Source organism: Pteropus medius, unplaced genomic scaffold, assembly GCF_902729225.1.
Source record: "Pteropus medius unplaced genomic scaffold, Ma_sr-lr_union100, whole genome shotgun sequence".
NCBI lineage: Eukaryota > Metazoa > Chordata > Mammalia > Chiroptera > Pteropodidae > Pteropus > Pteropus medius.
Window position 1 is genome coordinate 29,367 of NW_024354875.1, and position 16,738 is coordinate 46,104.

General features: G+C 38.0%; 1 protein-coding gene across 3 annotated transcripts in view; it reads left to right on the forward strand.

Moving 5' to 3' along the window:
* The window catches only part of USP40 (ubiquitin specific peptidase 40), a 74,140-nt gene that overhangs the window by 15,251 nt on the left and 42,151 nt on the right, over positions 1-16,738 (forward strand). For all 3 annotated transcript variants that reach the window (XM_039855566.1, XM_039855567.1, XM_039855569.1), the window contains exons 9-15: positions 4,074-4,169; positions 5,601-5,708; positions 8,680-8,980; positions 11,498-11,579; positions 13,081-13,249; positions 15,017-15,101; positions 16,000-16,070. In XM_039855566.1, the coding sequence (XP_039711500.1) occupies positions 4,074-4,169; positions 5,601-5,708; positions 8,680-8,980; positions 11,498-11,579; positions 13,081-13,249; positions 15,017-15,101; positions 16,000-16,070 (912 nt within the window). The remainder of the gene's footprint in view (positions 1-4,073; positions 4,170-5,600; positions 5,709-8,679; positions 8,981-11,497; positions 11,580-13,080; positions 13,250-15,016; positions 15,102-15,999; positions 16,071-16,738) is intronic.

Sequence of the window (16,738 nt, forward strand, 5' to 3'; positions counted from 1 at the left end):
TGTTCCTCAGCTTTTTTTTGTCTTTCATGGCACCAGCCAAAGATGATGAAGACTTTCCTCCTATATTGTCTTCTAAAGTTTTATAGTTTTGCCATTTACATTTAAAACTGCATTCGTTCTGGAAAGGTTTCCTGTGAATGGTATGAGATTGTTTTTTCCATTTATTTTCCATTTCCAACTGCCCGTTCCATTTATTGAATAGTCTATTTTTTTCTCCACCAATCTCCATGCCAGTTCTTTTATAGCCATTGTTGACTTACGTGTGAATCCATTTTGGGCTTTCTTCTGTTCCATTGTTCTTTTTTTCTCTTCCTAGGCAAACCCCACATTATTAATTTCTGTAGCTTTATAATAAGCTATGAAACCTGGTAGGGCAAAGCCTCCCTCTGTGTTGTTATTCTACAGGAGTTTTCTGTCTCTCCTGGCTTGTTTTACTTCTGTGAACATTTCCAGAATCAGCTTGTCAGTATTCTCTCTCACACACTCACACACACACACACACACACACACACACGTGGGGATTTTCATCTACGTATGAAAACAAGGTATATCTTTTCCTTTTTTTTAGAGTTTCTTTAACATCTAATACAAAAAGTTTTAGAATTTTCTGCAGGAAAGAACTTGCAGATATTCTGAGGAAAAGCCCTCACTGGGAATCTAGTTCCAGTTATTCACAATGGGAAGAATTCTAATGCGTCACGTACCAACCCCAGACTCTCAGCCAGTTTCCTAAATGTATCTGAAACACAGTAAAATATCAATATGTAGGTTACAAACCAGCATGTTAGGTGTGGAACGCTGATGCACATCTTGGTTATCACATGGTTGCTGGGTAGTCCCTTCACGCGCACGTTCCCTCCGTCGACATTCGGTTTGCTTCTCAGCACTTCCGTGGGCTCCCGACGCTCTAGGTCAGGTGTACTTGGGATGTGATGAGAGGTGTACATGTTCTATATATGAAGTCTGGATATGAAAAGACCAAACTATTCCACCAGGAGAGTGCTTACCAGGGAAGTGTTCTGTGTGACTAGATCTGTACTTTGTAGTTTTTGGACTGTTTGGCTAGTGTATCGATTTTATAACCAGCCATCTTGCTAAACCTTCTCATGTTGTAGACATCTTTGGAAAAAGACAATTTTGTTTCACCCTTTCCAGTCCTTTCCATTTCTAATTGCTAGAACTCCAGTTCTGGGTTAAGAAAGCCATACAAGCATCACTCTCAAATGCTTGGGCCACATTTGCCAAGACGCTGTAGAGTGTTGGGCACGTGCCCAGTCAGATGGAGTGAAGCGCGGCTTGTCCTCTGGTCTGATGCGGCCCTCAGTGTTTCCCTGCTTAGACTGAGCTGCTGCTTATTACGTTACCTGCCTTCCCACTGCGCTCTCACCTCTCCAGGCTCCCGGAGGAGAGCACTCATTCCATAGAGCATTCTCTCCCACCCTTTGAATTGTATTCACTTTATTTCATTCCTTCTAAAAGATGAAGTTGAAGCCTTTTGTTAGATTCTGTTCTGACGGAAGCTTGTGAACAGGTCTGGTGAATACTTCTTATTCTCCTTGTATATTTATTCCCTTTGCCCCCCGTAGTTCTGTTCCCGTTTTTCTTCTTCCAGTTAGCCTGCAGGCATTGTAACCTTTCTTTCCGATATTGCCAGGTTTCTCTTCAGTATTAGAAAGTGCCCCCACCCGCTACAGCTTTTGCTCAGCTAGTGTCAGATTTCAGGTAATTTTCTAGCTGGTGGGATTCATCTTTTGATACATAAAATGTTTGCCGTTGAGCTCATGTACAGAGGTAGCTTCACACCGTGGTGAGGCAGCCTGTCTCGAGAGTAATGATTTATTCCAGGTCTTCCCTTTGAGTTGTGATTCCTTGGACATCTCTGCAACTTTGTGTTCCTTTCTTCAGCATTGATTAGCTGTTTTCTGGCAGTGCCAGGCTCTTCCCGGTTCTGTTCCGTGACGCCAGAGGGCGGGCGGGCATTCTTTCATTTGGCTTTCTGCACTGCTTCTCTATTCGTGAAGATTTGTTACCTTAGCTGGACCTTCCACGGGGCTTAGAGAACAATGAGAAGATTGCTTTCCGTTTATGCCGAGTGTCTTTCCTTGTTCATGGCTTCTAAGGAAGCATCCCATTTGTTAACTTTTTTTCTTATTCTACAATTTCTGATTAAGAATCATTAGCTTTCCATCCAGAGCATTGTGCTTTCAAATAGTGATTAGTGCTTTAAGAATTTCAGCTTCGGTAGGTACACCTGCCAGACACTGTTCATCTCTGCTGCCAGTGTCCTGAGCAGTCTCTTGTGCCAGAGACAAAGAGTTTCAGGTATTCTAATCATAGCCATGTATTGTTCTTTCTGCTTATAGTTTGGCAGTTTTTCCCCTTTCGAGGAACTTTTCCCTGCATTCATGGAGTCCTTTAGTAGGTGCTGTCTTCAAGGAGTAACTGTGTGACCAACCTCATGTAATTTTCCCGGGGTTAAAGTCAACGTTTCACTCTCTCTCTCAGTCTATCTAGAAGGTGGTCCCTTTCTTCTAGGAGGCCATTAGCTATTCAAAATGTGACTCCAGGTCTGGCTGGAAAGAGGAGCCTGATCTCTGCCTTCCGCTTCCTAAGGAGTAGGGGGACCTCTGCTTCACTGAAGGTTGACATCACTTCTACTACCATCTTGTACATTTGAGGAAGTAGGACAAAGAAGGCTTCACAACAGCTCCCAGTAAGTGGCCCCGGGGTTGGTGCCTGCCGGAGCAGCCAGTCACCACAAGGCCAAGGTCGGACACTGGCAGAGTGGAGGAGGAGGACCCCACAGGAAAGAGGCCCCCGCACTGCGGGTCCTGCCCCATCGCCCCGTGCACCTTCCCTTCGCTCTTCCTTCGTATCCTTTATAAGAAACTGGAGTCCTGCATTTGAACTCCTGAGATCTGTGAGCTGTTCAGGAAATCATCAAACCTAAAATGGGAATTGTAGGAACTCCAGAATTTGTAATCACCAGGCAGAAGTGGAGGTAGCCTGGGGACCCCGTTTGCGGCTGGTGTCTGAAGTGGGGACAGTCTCGTGGGATTTAGCGAAGTTAGTGTCAGAATTGAATTGTAGGACACCCAGGTGTTGTCAGAGAATTGGGGGAATTGGTCGTTTGGAAAATCTATCATTCACCTCCCTACTTTGGGTAGGTCCTCAGGCTTTGTCTCCCAGACGTTGTCCTATATGGGCGTCAAGGTGGAAGTTCTGTGCCAGCAAAGTTGGGTGGCTAGAGGCCCCAAATCTGGCTCTCCTCCCTGGATTCCCATTTCACTTGTTCTCTGAGCGTTTATTTTCCTGATGTCCTCTCGCTAGCACAGCATGTGTTTAAAAAGATGTTTTTGTTTTATGTTTTACTTTTATCCAGCATTTTTAGTGATTTCACAGCAGGATAATTATATTTGGTCTGTCATATTCTACTATTTATTATTTTTGTCTTGGGTTAATTGTTTAGGTCTGTTTGAATTTATAGTTTTAAACCAATTTAAAATGCTTTTGCAAGATGGCATATATGAAACAAATAAACCGATAAAAATACCATGTGTAGGGATTTTTACATGTTCCCAAATAACTTGATAGAATGGGGTAAAAACTTTGATGATCAGGAAATAGAAGGGAGTATTTAAGCTGAGCTTGCAAAGATGAGTAAGGTTTTATTGGGCCAACACAAACGAGTGAGGATAAATTGGATGAAGACCAGGAAATATTTTGAACTGAACGATAACAAAAACACAACATATCAAAATTTGTAGGATGCAGCTAAAGTAGTACTTAGTGGGAAACTGTTGGCACAGTGTGTATTGTGCTAGAAGGTTCACTTATCTCACAATCCCAATTTACAGATAAGGCCAGAGAGATTGAAGTAGCTTGCCCAGATTATTCAACCTAAGCCGGAATTCGAAGCCAAGTCTGCCTGATTCCAAGGCATATATACAAATTATTATGTTTTTATCATCATTTCTCTGTCTTGAAATCTCCATAGCACAAACATTTCTATTTTGTTAATTACCTTTTAAGGGATTAGTGATACAAGCTTTTTATTGTTTTTTTTTCCCTAGGAGGAAAAAAGTAAACCAGATGCGAATTTGAAAGATATTCAGAATGAAGACAAGATCGATGATCCACTGATGATTCTAAAAGCAATCTTATTACAGGTAGAGGGAGAGTGTATGAGTTTGTGTGTGTTTGTATGTTAGATATATATAAAAGAGATTTAGTTGGTAGAACTAATATCGATTTCATCATGTTTTTCCTTTGGACATTCTCTATGTCTATTTTTAAACATTTTTTATTTGAGACTTTCTGCTTATAAAAGACGTGCATATTCATGGTAGAAAACTTGAGAGAGGAAAAAAACTAGAAAATGTTTAAAAAAAATAAAAAGTGTAAAGACACGAAATGTTCAGTCTTCGGTAACGTTTTGACATTTGTCTTTTGCTTTTCCTTTCTTTGCGTTTATACACATATATTGGAGTTAGGATATGCATTGGGTTTTTTTAGGTATTATTGTCATTTTAAATAGCACTGATATTTGCATACTATTTTGGAATTCGCTGTTTTCTCATGTCATCCTTTTAATGTGTGTAGGACCTGAAGTTATGTCCCCTTTTTCTTTCCTAATATTGGTAATACCTCATATGCATGACCTTTAATGTTTGCTTAGTACCCTGTTATAAAGATGGCAGGTCTCCTTTCATTTATTCAGCTCATTCTTAATAAACAGTTTTTCATAATTCTTTTCTAGGGACCTGGGCTGAGTCCTTTAACTATCTGGGTCTGTGGCCAGCATTAGTCTATTAGGGCTGCCATAACAAAATACCACAGAATGGATGACTTAAAACAACAGACATTTATTTTCTCACAGGTCTGGAGGTTGGCAGTCCAAGATAAAGGTGTCCACAGGTTTAGTTTCTTCTGAAGCTTCTCTCTTTGGCTTATAGAGGACTGCTTTAGTGTGTCCTAACAAGGCCTCTTCTATGTCCATGGGTATCTCTGGTGTCTGTGTGTGTCTAAATTTCCTCTTAAGGATACCAGTCATATTGGATTAAGGCCCACCCTGATGGCCTCAGTTTAACTTAATCACTTCTTTAAAGACTCAGTTCAAAAAATGGTCACAGCCAGAATTTTGAGGGTTAGGGATTCAACATATGAATTTTGTTGGAGGGACGCATTTCATCCTGTAACGGTCACTTGTTAACACCCCTTTTAGAACTTGGTTATACTTTGAAACATTCAGAATATATTTCAGTAATGCTGTTTTGCACTCAAGATATTTATTCTAAAAATCCCATACAAAAATCAGGAATTTACCAAACCTCAGAATACTCCTTGGATAGTGCTCTTTAAATGTTTAAACTTTGGAATATGGAAAGTTGCAAAATTCAAGATTTCTAAACTGAGGATTGATCTACTTTAAAAAAATTTTAAATTTAAAAAAATTTCGAAATAATTATGGTTAATCCACTTACATGTTTGCTGTTGGAGGAACCTTTAATGACATAATCCTGTTGGTCCTTTAGGACTGATAACTGTTACACTTATATCTCATAAGATTTTCTTAAATGACTTTGTATTTCTTTCTTAAGGAGGAAAGTAATCTAATTCCTGTTGATCAGCTGGGCCAGAAACTCTTGAAAAAGATAGGAATATCTTGGAACAAGAAGTACAGAAAACAGCATGGACCTCTACGAAAGGTAGTACATGGCATTTTGACAGGAAAGTCCTAGTCCCAGGGAATTCCATTAGGATCCCAGCAGCATGGATACCTTTGCAGAAGGAAACTTCAGTTAGGTGAAAATAAAACGAGTTAAGTTACTTGTTAAGTATTAAGTAATGTATCATAGAGTCAAGTAAGCAGAAAAAGGGAGGGCTTTTAATTCCCACAGCAAAAAGTATCACAAAGTTCATACCCCAAAACTTGACAATTTTGCTTATAGAAATGTCTTCAAGTGTTCACTTGATCTTTCTTATACACACAATTCTTGTACACACAATTCTTGGTTTCCTGGGCTGTAAGATTAGAGGCAAAAACTGCACTGCCACAAGTAAGAGATAACAGTTGTCTTCCCTGGAAACAGGCCAAGCAATGGGACTCTTGGCAAATATTTTGGAGCTATTTGTCATAGGAGCAAAGAGCTCATACATTTCAGTGTTTACGTGCATCTTTTAAATAGACCACAGTTTGTAAATGAATGTTGGTTTAAAGTTTCTGAGTACATAGAAACTTTTAAGGTTTTCGTTTAAAATGATTGCGTGAGTCTCAGTATTTTAAGTATATTAGCTGTGCAGGTTTTTTAAAAAAATACAGATACCCTTTATAAGTTTGTGGAAGTTAGCTTTTATTCATAGTCGACTGATAGTTTCCTCTTGAGTAGAGGTTGGATTTTATCAAATGCTGTTTGTTTTACATCTATTGATATGATCACATGGCTTTTCTCTTATTCTGTTAATGTGAATGCTATTGACTGATCCCTTTAATGCAAGCAAAGCTTACATTTCTGGGTTAAATCCCACTTGGTCATGGTATATTTTTATGTATTGCTTTATTCATTCGACTTATTTTATTAAGGTCTTTTGTGTCTATGTTTATGAGAGATATCCATCTTTAATCTGATGTCTGTCAGATTTTATCAGGGTTAGATAGGACTCATAAAACAAGTTGGGAAATATTTCCTTTTTTATATTCTTGGAAAGAATTTCTCTAAGATTGATTATTATTTCTTAAATATTTGATGAAGCTAGTTAGACCTGGAACTTTTTTGTAATATGGTTTTTAAATTATAGTTTTAATTTCCTTGATTGTAGAGTTATTTAGGTTTTCTGTTAATTCTTGCATTATTTTAGAAAATAACATTTTTATCTGTGGTGTCAAATTTATTGGCATAAAGTTGTTGAAGATATCCCATGTTATCTTTTTTAGTGTCTGTAGGACTTGAAGTTATTTCCTCTTTTTCATTTCTGATATTGATAACTTGTGTTTTCTCACTTTTTTTTTTCTTCGGTCTTGCTGGGAGCTTATCAAGTTTATTAAACCTTTGAAAAACTAAACTTTTGCCTTTGTAGACTTATTTTACTGCTCGTCTGTTTTCTGTTTCATTGGCTTCTGCTCTTGTTTTAATTATTTCCTTCCTTTTACCTCTAGGATTTAATCTTTTTTCTAGCTTGTTGGGTTGGTATCTCAGTTGTTTTGAAACTTTCATTTTAATACACGCTTTTAAAAACTATGTATTTCCTTCTAAGCACTCATTTAGCTGCAGCTGTATTTGACATCTTTTCGTTATCATTTTGTTCAAAATATTTTGTAATTCTTTGCAATTCTGAGTTTTTTGGAAGTGTGTTGCTTAATTTCCAAATATTTGGGGAATTTCTAGTTATTTGTTGTATCTATAAAGTGCTTTCTGATTAACTCCATTATACTTTGCGAACATGCTCTTAGCGCCTCTGACTTTACTGAGACTCGTTCATGCCTGGGCTTGAACTCCCCTCTGCTGTGCACTGCTGCAGACTGGGAGGTGGCGGGTCAGGGAAGAGCTCACCCTGGTTTGCTTCCTTTTTTTGAAGGATTATGTGTCCTCCACTTTATGTCTGCTTTTGGTTACTCTCCAAACAGCTGTTTTCATTATTCTGTCTGGAGTTTATCATTTTTATTAGGAGAGTTATTTCAATAAAAGTTCCGCCTAAAAGAGTTAATCCTCGACTATTAAACAAAGAAAAAATTGGCTACACAGAAAGTTCATTACTCAGTGGTTCCAAATTGTTGATATTTTATTGTACCTAAAACAAACGAGCTACCAAACTGTCTTACCATCTGCTACACACTGTATTAACAGTGTTTCTGCCATATGCCCTGTGCCCTTCTGTTTGTGAAAAAATAATCCTTTGATGAGAGACTTGGCATTACCACAGATCATTTATTTCTAAGACAAATGAGAGGCTCACCTTTCCACAGTGATCGATGAGCTCAGCGTGTACTTCCAGGGTGATTTTCAGTATAAAGTAAATTTGTACTGAGAGAGACAGAGGCTGATGCACGGCCACATGGAGATTAGGGGATGGAGAGGTGGGCTAGGCGGTAGCGAGAGAACAATTTTTTTCTTCTCAATCCTTGAGCTAGAAGAAATTGAGACATAGTCTTTGAGATTATGATTTAAGCCTTTCTATGCTTTCATTTCCTGAGCTAGCCTGTCAGCTTCCAGGACAGACGGTATTCAGTTCTTTAATGTTAAACAATAATTTAGGCTTATAATTACTACCTCATCCCACCAGTTTGTCTGAGTCACTGGCTTTGAAACGATCCTCTATTGTGCTTCACCATGATTGCCTTTGTTTTGTGCTTTGTTTAGATTGCTTTAAACATTTCAAAATTGTTCTACTTCATCTGTTTCAACTAAGTACTTTTTAAAAACAGTGCTATTGAGATATAATTACGATAGTTTTATAGTACAGCATGGCAACTTTTTTCTTGATATAACTATTAGACTATTTAGCAGAGAGAACTCTGATTTTTATTAGGTGTTTTATTATGGCCTAAATGGATTTTTTTTCCTCCTTGCTGGCCAGGCCAAAAATAAAGATGAAGTTAAAATATCTAATCACAAAAAGGAAGACGAAGTTTTGTTTTTATCGTGTTTGTGAACCTAATATCTGTTTGTTGTTTCCGTCTAGTTCCTGAAGCTTCATTCTCAGATATTTCTACTCAGTTCAGATGGAAATACAGTCAGTCTGTTGAAGAACTGTTCTCTGCAGGCTGAGTCTGGTTTCCAAAGGAGTGATCAACAAATTTTCAAGACACTTCCTTCAGAATCCCCAGGATTGAATGATAGAAGCTCCTGTCCCCACTGGTTTGATATAAATGATTCCAGAGTCCAGCCCATCAGGGAGAAAGACATTGAACAGCAGTTTGAGGGCAAAGAAAGCGCCTACATGTTGTTTTATCGGAAATCCCAGTTGCAGAGGCCCCCCGAAGGTATGGAAGGAAAGTGTTCCTCTGTGTGTAGGTCTGTGGCTTTAGAAGATTAAATGCTGTTTGAATTGTTACCTTTTAAAAGAAGATTTACTCTTAGAACATTTAAAAATATTTTTAAGCTAAGAGAAGTATATGAGGCCAAAAGGAATCCACCAGTCTGTGATTTTTTAAGACTCTATATTTTTATTTAATTTTTTTCTCCTTCTGATAATACGAGGCCATAGTCAGATTTCCAGAATTGGAATTTCTTGGATCATGTGCTATTTTCTTATCGTGTGGGCAGATCTGTGTGTGATCGCCCATGCCTGGGCTTGACTCTGTCATTTGGCCCGTGTTGCCTTTGAGTTGTAAGTGGTCTTGGTCTTATTTTCGTATGTTCCCTTTTATTTTACTTTCTTGTTTCCTTTCCCTCAAGGTAATGTATTCTCTGGGATTGCAGTATCTTCGAAGTACTCTTTGCTTTCCCTTCTGAGAGAGGTTGCACCATGGAAGTTAAACACTGACTCACAATGATACAGTTTTTAGTTGAAGCCACTAACACGAATCAGCCTGTAAGATGTTTTGATCACTTCCCAAAGTCTTCGCAGAAGCAAAAAAAAAAAAAAATGCTAGCTAAGGAAGCTTTTTAGATTGAGACATATCTATGATTAGAGGTGAAGATACTGTTCTTAGAGAATAGTGATCATTTTCATAAAAAATAAGAAAGCAGTTAATAATTTGCATGGAAATCAAAGGAAATCAGCTTTCTGCATCCGAAACAGTTGCATGACTATCTGCTAACCGGAAAGGGCTCCGTGTTTTTCTGAGGGTGAAAAAACAATAGGGAAACGGTTCTGTTAAACATACTGTGGAGCAGAATTCAAGTTATAAAAATATACATTAACAAAAGTCTTCAGATGGGATATTGTCTTTTTCACCAGATTGAATTTTAGTAGGTACATAATTGGAATATATACTAAATGACAGTTTTCTGATTAGCTCAGGAATTGAATAAAGGTTTAGCTAAAATCTTGATGGACTTTTTTGTGGGATGACAAAATGATTCTAAAATTTAGAGAGAGAAATTAATGAAAATTTATTGGTGAAGAAGGGACTACGGAAGGAAGATTTGCTCTTTCAGGAAAAGCGTGCTTATGAAGCCGTATCGATGAAGATGTAGTGCTAATGCAAGGAAGAGGGCAGGTCACTGAAACAGCAATGAGCCTGGATACTAAGCCGACTGTCCCTGAGATTTCAGTCCGTGATAAGGTAGCTTTTCAGATAAGCAGGGAGGAAGTGAATTACTCAATAACTACAACCGGGAAGTTGGTTAGTTGCTAGTCACTTGAATTAACAATATAATCAAGTGATTATACTTAATCACTTGAATGAAATTTATACTTATTTTAATGTGTATGGAAAAAGGAAACTTAAATATATGAAATAGGAATATTTTTCTGATCTTAAGGTGGAGAAGACCTTTCCAAGTTAAAAGCAAAGAAAGAAAAAGAGTTAAGGAAAAGTTGACATAAACCTTAAACAATATTAAAAAGCAAATGATAAGCTAGTGGAGAACAGCAAAATAAATGTATTTCTCTTGTCTGTAGAGTGTTCTTACATATATTCCATTGCTCTCAGTAGTAAATTAGGAAAAGGACATAGATGAGCAGTATACAAAAGAAGAAATAGCAACAGCCAATAAACTGCAAAAAAAAAAAAAATAATAAAGTCCACCCATAATCCAAAACGTGAATTGAAACAGCAATGAGACGACACTCTTTTCTAAGTCAAATATTTCTGTTTCTCTGATTTTTAACAGTTGGCACTTCCTCTGTAGCTGGTAGGCATGTAAAGTCATACAACCATTTAGCTGTATGTATTTAAAAACCTTAAGCCAATAATTCTACTTCTGCAAGTTTGTCTTAAAGTAATCAGAACCGTGTATAAATATTTATGTTCAAAGATGTTTGTTACCAGCATTATTTTGTAATAATGACCAATGAAAATCACCTAAATGTCTAACAGAAAAAGATCGGTTAGGTTAATTATGCTATTTGTAGGATGGACTACTACGCAAGTTATACATTTGTTGAATACAGTCCCATTTTGTAACAAATTTAGATATAGAAAGAAGACCAAAAGTATATATACCAAATTGTACAGTATCTCTTGTGGGTGGGATTACATGTAATATCTATTTGTTACATTTTAAAAAATAATTTTCAGAATTTTTACAGTGACCAAGTATTACGTTTGTTACAGGAAGAAAAAAGTGGGTGTTCTTTTTAAAAAGTATATTTGAAGAGAGTAGAAGAAATGGAATTCTCCTAGCTTGGCTTAAGGAACTATTTACCTTTCATTTGGTCTAATGTTTTCGTTTCTCAGATGGAAAACTGAGATCCAGAGAAAATTAGTATTCACACAGATAGTCAAAGCTTTTCTAGCCCCCAGCACAGTCCTTGCTAGTTTTCCGTGCTGCGTCTTCAGCAACCAGATTTCATTTAGTCGGCACAAGTTAATGAGAAGTTTTGTTCACAGCTCGAGCTAATCCAAGATACAGGGTTCCATGCCATTTGCTGAATGAAATGGATGCAGCCAACATTGAACTGCAAACAAAAAGGTAATTTTAACTTACTTTTAGAATTTGAACGGTTTTTCTGGAGAATGAGGATCTCATTTAGATCTAAATATTCAGAAATGAAAATTCAGAAGGAAAAAGTCAACTAGTTAATGCCAATATCTATTTTGCTGCTGAATTTTTATAGTGCGAGTATCTTTTACTTCGAAATTATCCTTATCTGTGAGAGTGAACAAAATAATGGCACATAAATGGCCATTGCTAAGTGACGATGGAAACCTAAGAAAACTAGAGAAATGGGTGAGCACATAATTGAGCTAAACGAATTGTATCCTGGCCTGTCAGGTTATTCCCTCGCTACAGAGAACCTGCTGTGAAAATCATGCCTCCTATTTAAATAGTCGTGGAGAACTGACCTGTAGTGACAGAAGACCAGGTGAGCAACAGGAAGGACACACGGATTCTGCAAACCATTGCGCTTCATGTCAGCCTTGGGCGGAAACCTATGATGGGTTATTAAAGGGACTGGGATCTGGAGGATCTCAGCATTCTTGTTCGAGGTCTAACCTTGGTTCTTAATTTGCTATCTGACACAGTCGGTGGGGTACTGGGTTAGGGAAGTGGGTGTCTCATGGTCTTTTTGTGGACCTGAGTGCTTGGTGATATAGCAGGGAAGTGTTCAATATTTTTACCATTGACTCGAAGCTGGGGGTGGGAAATGGCAGGTAGATTGAATGGCAAACCAAGGTTAAAGGAAATCTCAGCAAAAATCCAGACACTAAAAATATGAAAAGTTACCAGTAAAGTATCTTAAGCATGGAAAAATAACCTGGATGAGTGGTGTCGATTAGCAGTTGGTATTATAAAAACAAAACAAAACAGCCTAAGGGGTGTTAGTCAGGCAGCATTAAGCTTTATCATGTGGTCCTCAAAAAAGCTAGTGCCATCTTTGACCACATTAATCGAATGTGTCTGAAGTACCTGAAAGGTGGTGATAGCCTCCTCCAGCTTCGCACGGCTCACACTGCCTGCCGTGGAGTGTGACCCTGTGCTTCAAGGCCCCTGGGTGGCCATCGCAGGGCTGCTGCCGCTGCTGCTGCCATTTGACCTGAGGAGAGCAGACTCGGGAGGACCCTGAGGTCAACTTCTGATATTCTCTGGGAGAGTCCCGGGGTCTGGTAGAACTAAGGAGGAGCTAGAAGTTTGTACATCCGACTCCCAACACAGTGATGAGGAGCAGGTTTCTAGCATTTTGTTCGTAACTAATCTCAAGACTGGAAGATTTGGGGTGTCAGTTATTTGTTGAGAGTAGCATCACACAGCACACGTGTGTTAAAACTCATTTTCCTTGGAATTCACGGTGGCAGAGCTAAAAATTTGCTGTTGGGAAACTGAGTCATTTGGAGCATGGAAGAAAAGGATATTAAGTATAATTACTTAGGTAGAATGAAGGAATTTATATTGTAAATCAAATATTTTTGGTTTGAGATGAAACGGTGTTAGAAAAACACAGCATTTATATATTTTTTATACCTCTTTAAAGGGCAGAATGTGATTCTACAAATAATAATTTTGAATTGCATCTCCACATGGGGCCTCATTATCATTTCTTCAATGGAGCTTTGCACCCGGTCTCTCAAACCGAAAGTGTGTGGGATTTAATCTTCGATAAAAGAAAAACTTTAGGAGATCTTCGACAATCGATATTTCAGGTAATTTAGCCTCCCTTCCTCTTAATTTAGACATTAAGGTCCATGTGAAGCTGGATTCTTCTTTTCACAACTCCTATTTAGGATACAACTATTTATTTTTCAAAGCTGCTTAAGAAAATCCTGCATCTGCTAGTTCTGCAGAGAGGCGGCCCAGATGTCGCCCCATCACGCTTCCTAGAGAGGCCTCTGTGCACAGGCAAGACTTCGCCATCCTGCCAGGAAGTTTTCAGCGGGAGAAGCAAGCCTGCTTTGTTTTGTTTTGGGGAGAAAACGAGTGTGAGGTTGTCCCTTTTTTTGGAAAATAAATGAAAGAATTGTTTTTAAAGGGAGTGAAAAGATAAAGATAGGCATGTTGCCTAAAACCAAGAACTACTAAATAAATAAAGGCAGCTACCTTTTCTGCCTTTCAGCACAGAATAGCATTTATTTAAGAAGATTCCTAAGTGAAGGAAAATATCTGCTGGTCTGTAGTAAAAAGAGACATCATCGTAATCATCGTTTCCAAGTAATCCAGTTGTGTTTTAATGATAACAACAACTGGACTCTATATCTTACAGTGATTTCACATTAATTGTATCACTTGGTTATTCAGCCTCATGAGGAACAAGCTAACTAACCCCATTTTAAAGATGAAAAAATTGTGATTCAGCTGTGACTGCCAACAGACATCTCGTGAGCGGTGGGTCTAGGACGCCGGCCCAGGTCTCCTTCCTCTTCCTTTCCTCTTAATCACGTGTTCACCCCACACTACTTCCTGATGAAGGAAAAGGGAAATAGAAAATGTAAACTTTTTTCTTTTTTCAAAAATAAATGAATTTTCTGAAAAACTATTATCAATTACCAAAATTATTAGCTTTCTTTTGATTTTCCTCTTGTACATAGAAAACCAGGCCAATTTCTGTTTTATTTGTGGTTGATTTGAAAGACATTTAAACGTTGGATCAGTATCAAGATTTCTAAAACTGCTTTACATTTCTAAACTTTCACATGAAAAGTTGATTTCTGAGCCAGTCCTGGCGGTGTTGATATAGGTGGTGTTGGGCATCTGACCCAGTCTAGGGCGACAGTAGGTGACAAAGGGAAAAGACTTTTAAGTGCACATCTCTATTATCTTAGAAGGAGGCCACTGGCAAGAGGCCGTGAGATTGACACAGTTAACTGATTACTTGTAAAAATGAAATTTTCTCTTTAAGAGTACTCACTGTCTTGGGGTCTCGTGGAGAGAGGCTGCGTAGGACTTATCTTTATGAGTGATGTTATTTTGGCCACAGTCTCGAGAGTCTCAGATCTAGAAAATTCAAAAACAAAACGCTGGTAATCTCTTATACTTTTTAAAGTGACAGCGGAAGACATTCCTTTCATTAATGAGAACGTCAGAACTGCTTTTCCCTGAACAGCACTAATTAAACAAATCACTTTTGCTCTTTTGGACAGAGATTTCTGGCCTGGCATGTTGATCAGTTGGCGTCTGATAAAAGTAGTCTTCCCCAAAATCGAGTAGAATTGTTTAGATGGTCGTTGTGTTCTTGGTGTGTGCCAAGATTCTTCAGTCATTAATGGATGAGATGCACCATCTTTGGATTGGACTAATTTCACAGCAAGTGAGGTCTTCTGTCCTCATCTTGCTGTAGGGTGGGGATGGGAGCCTCACTCGTTTGCTCCATGTATCATCTACGTATGTACATTGGCACATTGCTCGTATTTAACCTGGAAATGTGGTGTATGTTACATTTCATTTTTCTCTTTTCTTTCATTAATATTCTGTAGCTGTTAGAATTTTGGGAAGGAGACATGGTTCTTAGTGTTGCAAAGTTTTTGCCAGCAGGACTTCACGTCTACCAGACGCTTGATGGTAAGATAAATATTAAGACGCAACAACTCATTTTATATATTGATATATTTGTGGGGCTCCTCCATGATTTCTACACTTGGCCAGTCTTTCCCCCTATCTACTACTTTCTTAACTATGTAATTTATCCAATTTATATAATGTGTGAAATTTTACTAGCATGGAAAATTTTTTTTTTTTTTGAAATTTAAGCTACCTCTCTACCAAATTACTTTCTTTAAGGCTTTGGAATTTTTTATGTTATCACAATGTTTTTGAGCAAAATAATTTGAAACCATTTGAATCTTATTTATATAACATGAATTTTTAATCCAACTCTCAGCCTCACAGTGTGTAGCAAAAGAAACAAAAGTACTTGGAGAGCTTAACATTTCCTTCTTTTATGTAACAACAAAACAAATAACAGTACTCACGGTATTAACACTTACTTTGGACTTCACTGTGCCAAATAGTGAGATAAGTGTTTTATGTAAATTATCTCATTTGATTGTCGCAAAATTCTTTTATCCCCATGTCATACATGAGAAAAGTGAAGCGTTCAGACTTGAAGTACACGAGGACATACAGCTAATTAGTGGTGGGGCTGGGACCATTTGATACCTAAGCCTTTTTCCTGTTCACAGTGACAAGTGCAGGTGACCTTTATAGTAACTCTTTTTTCCTGCCATCATGCTGACAAAGCTTATGTAGCAACATGGGGAAATACTTATAAAATGAAAGAAAAAAGCTACGGAGGTTAATGGAAAGAATAAAGATAAAAATAACATCAGTATAATAAACATAATTAGTTTCCCTTAACGGGGATGCTTTTTCAAACAGATACTTATGTCTCAGCTCTTTCTTTAGTAAAATTGTTTTTAGTAGTCATGACGAGTGGTCTCTGATGACCGCCTCTTCCTAGGAGATGACCTGGCGCTGTGTGAACTTGACCTTGCTGATGAGGAAGACATCTTTGTATGGAATGGAGTGGAGGTAAAAAAGTGTTGAAGAGATATTCACAATAGCTTTGGATTTCTTTTAAGTCATTGTAGTGAAATTTTATTCAGCATATGTAAAGGCAAGTAGATATGAGAAAACTGCTGACATACTTAATAAATCGTAGGTGCAGTAAATAGTAGTAACATGTTAAAGGGATGTTTATTGAGCACCTCCATTGCGCCACGCTGTGTGTCAGATGCTAGATACAAAGGTAAATAATCAGTCCGTGGTTTTCAGGCCTTCGTGATGTAATTGCGGAAATAAAAGTGCCGGAGTAGTGGTCTGTGCCTATGCCCTGTGGGAATTCAGAGGGGGGAAGTAGCTATACTGACTTAGAGAATGGAGGTGACTTGTAGGAGCAGAGTGAGTTTTCTGAGTCAGGAAAGGAGCGAGGAACATCTCAGCCATTCAGAGAACTGTCCTTGGTCCATCTCACGTACATCTGAGGCTTCCTCACCACCCCGAGGACTCACACATCTGTCTCTGCTCCAGATTTCTCTCCTAAAAAAAAGATGGCTAAGAAAGTTGTGAAAGAAAAACCTAAAATTATTTCCTGGTACTTAAAAGACATTTGTGAAAATTTTATTTCACTTGACAAAAATGAGAATTATTCTGTAAGAAGAGTCTTTTACTACGTTGTTATGTCGACTTCATTTTAGCAA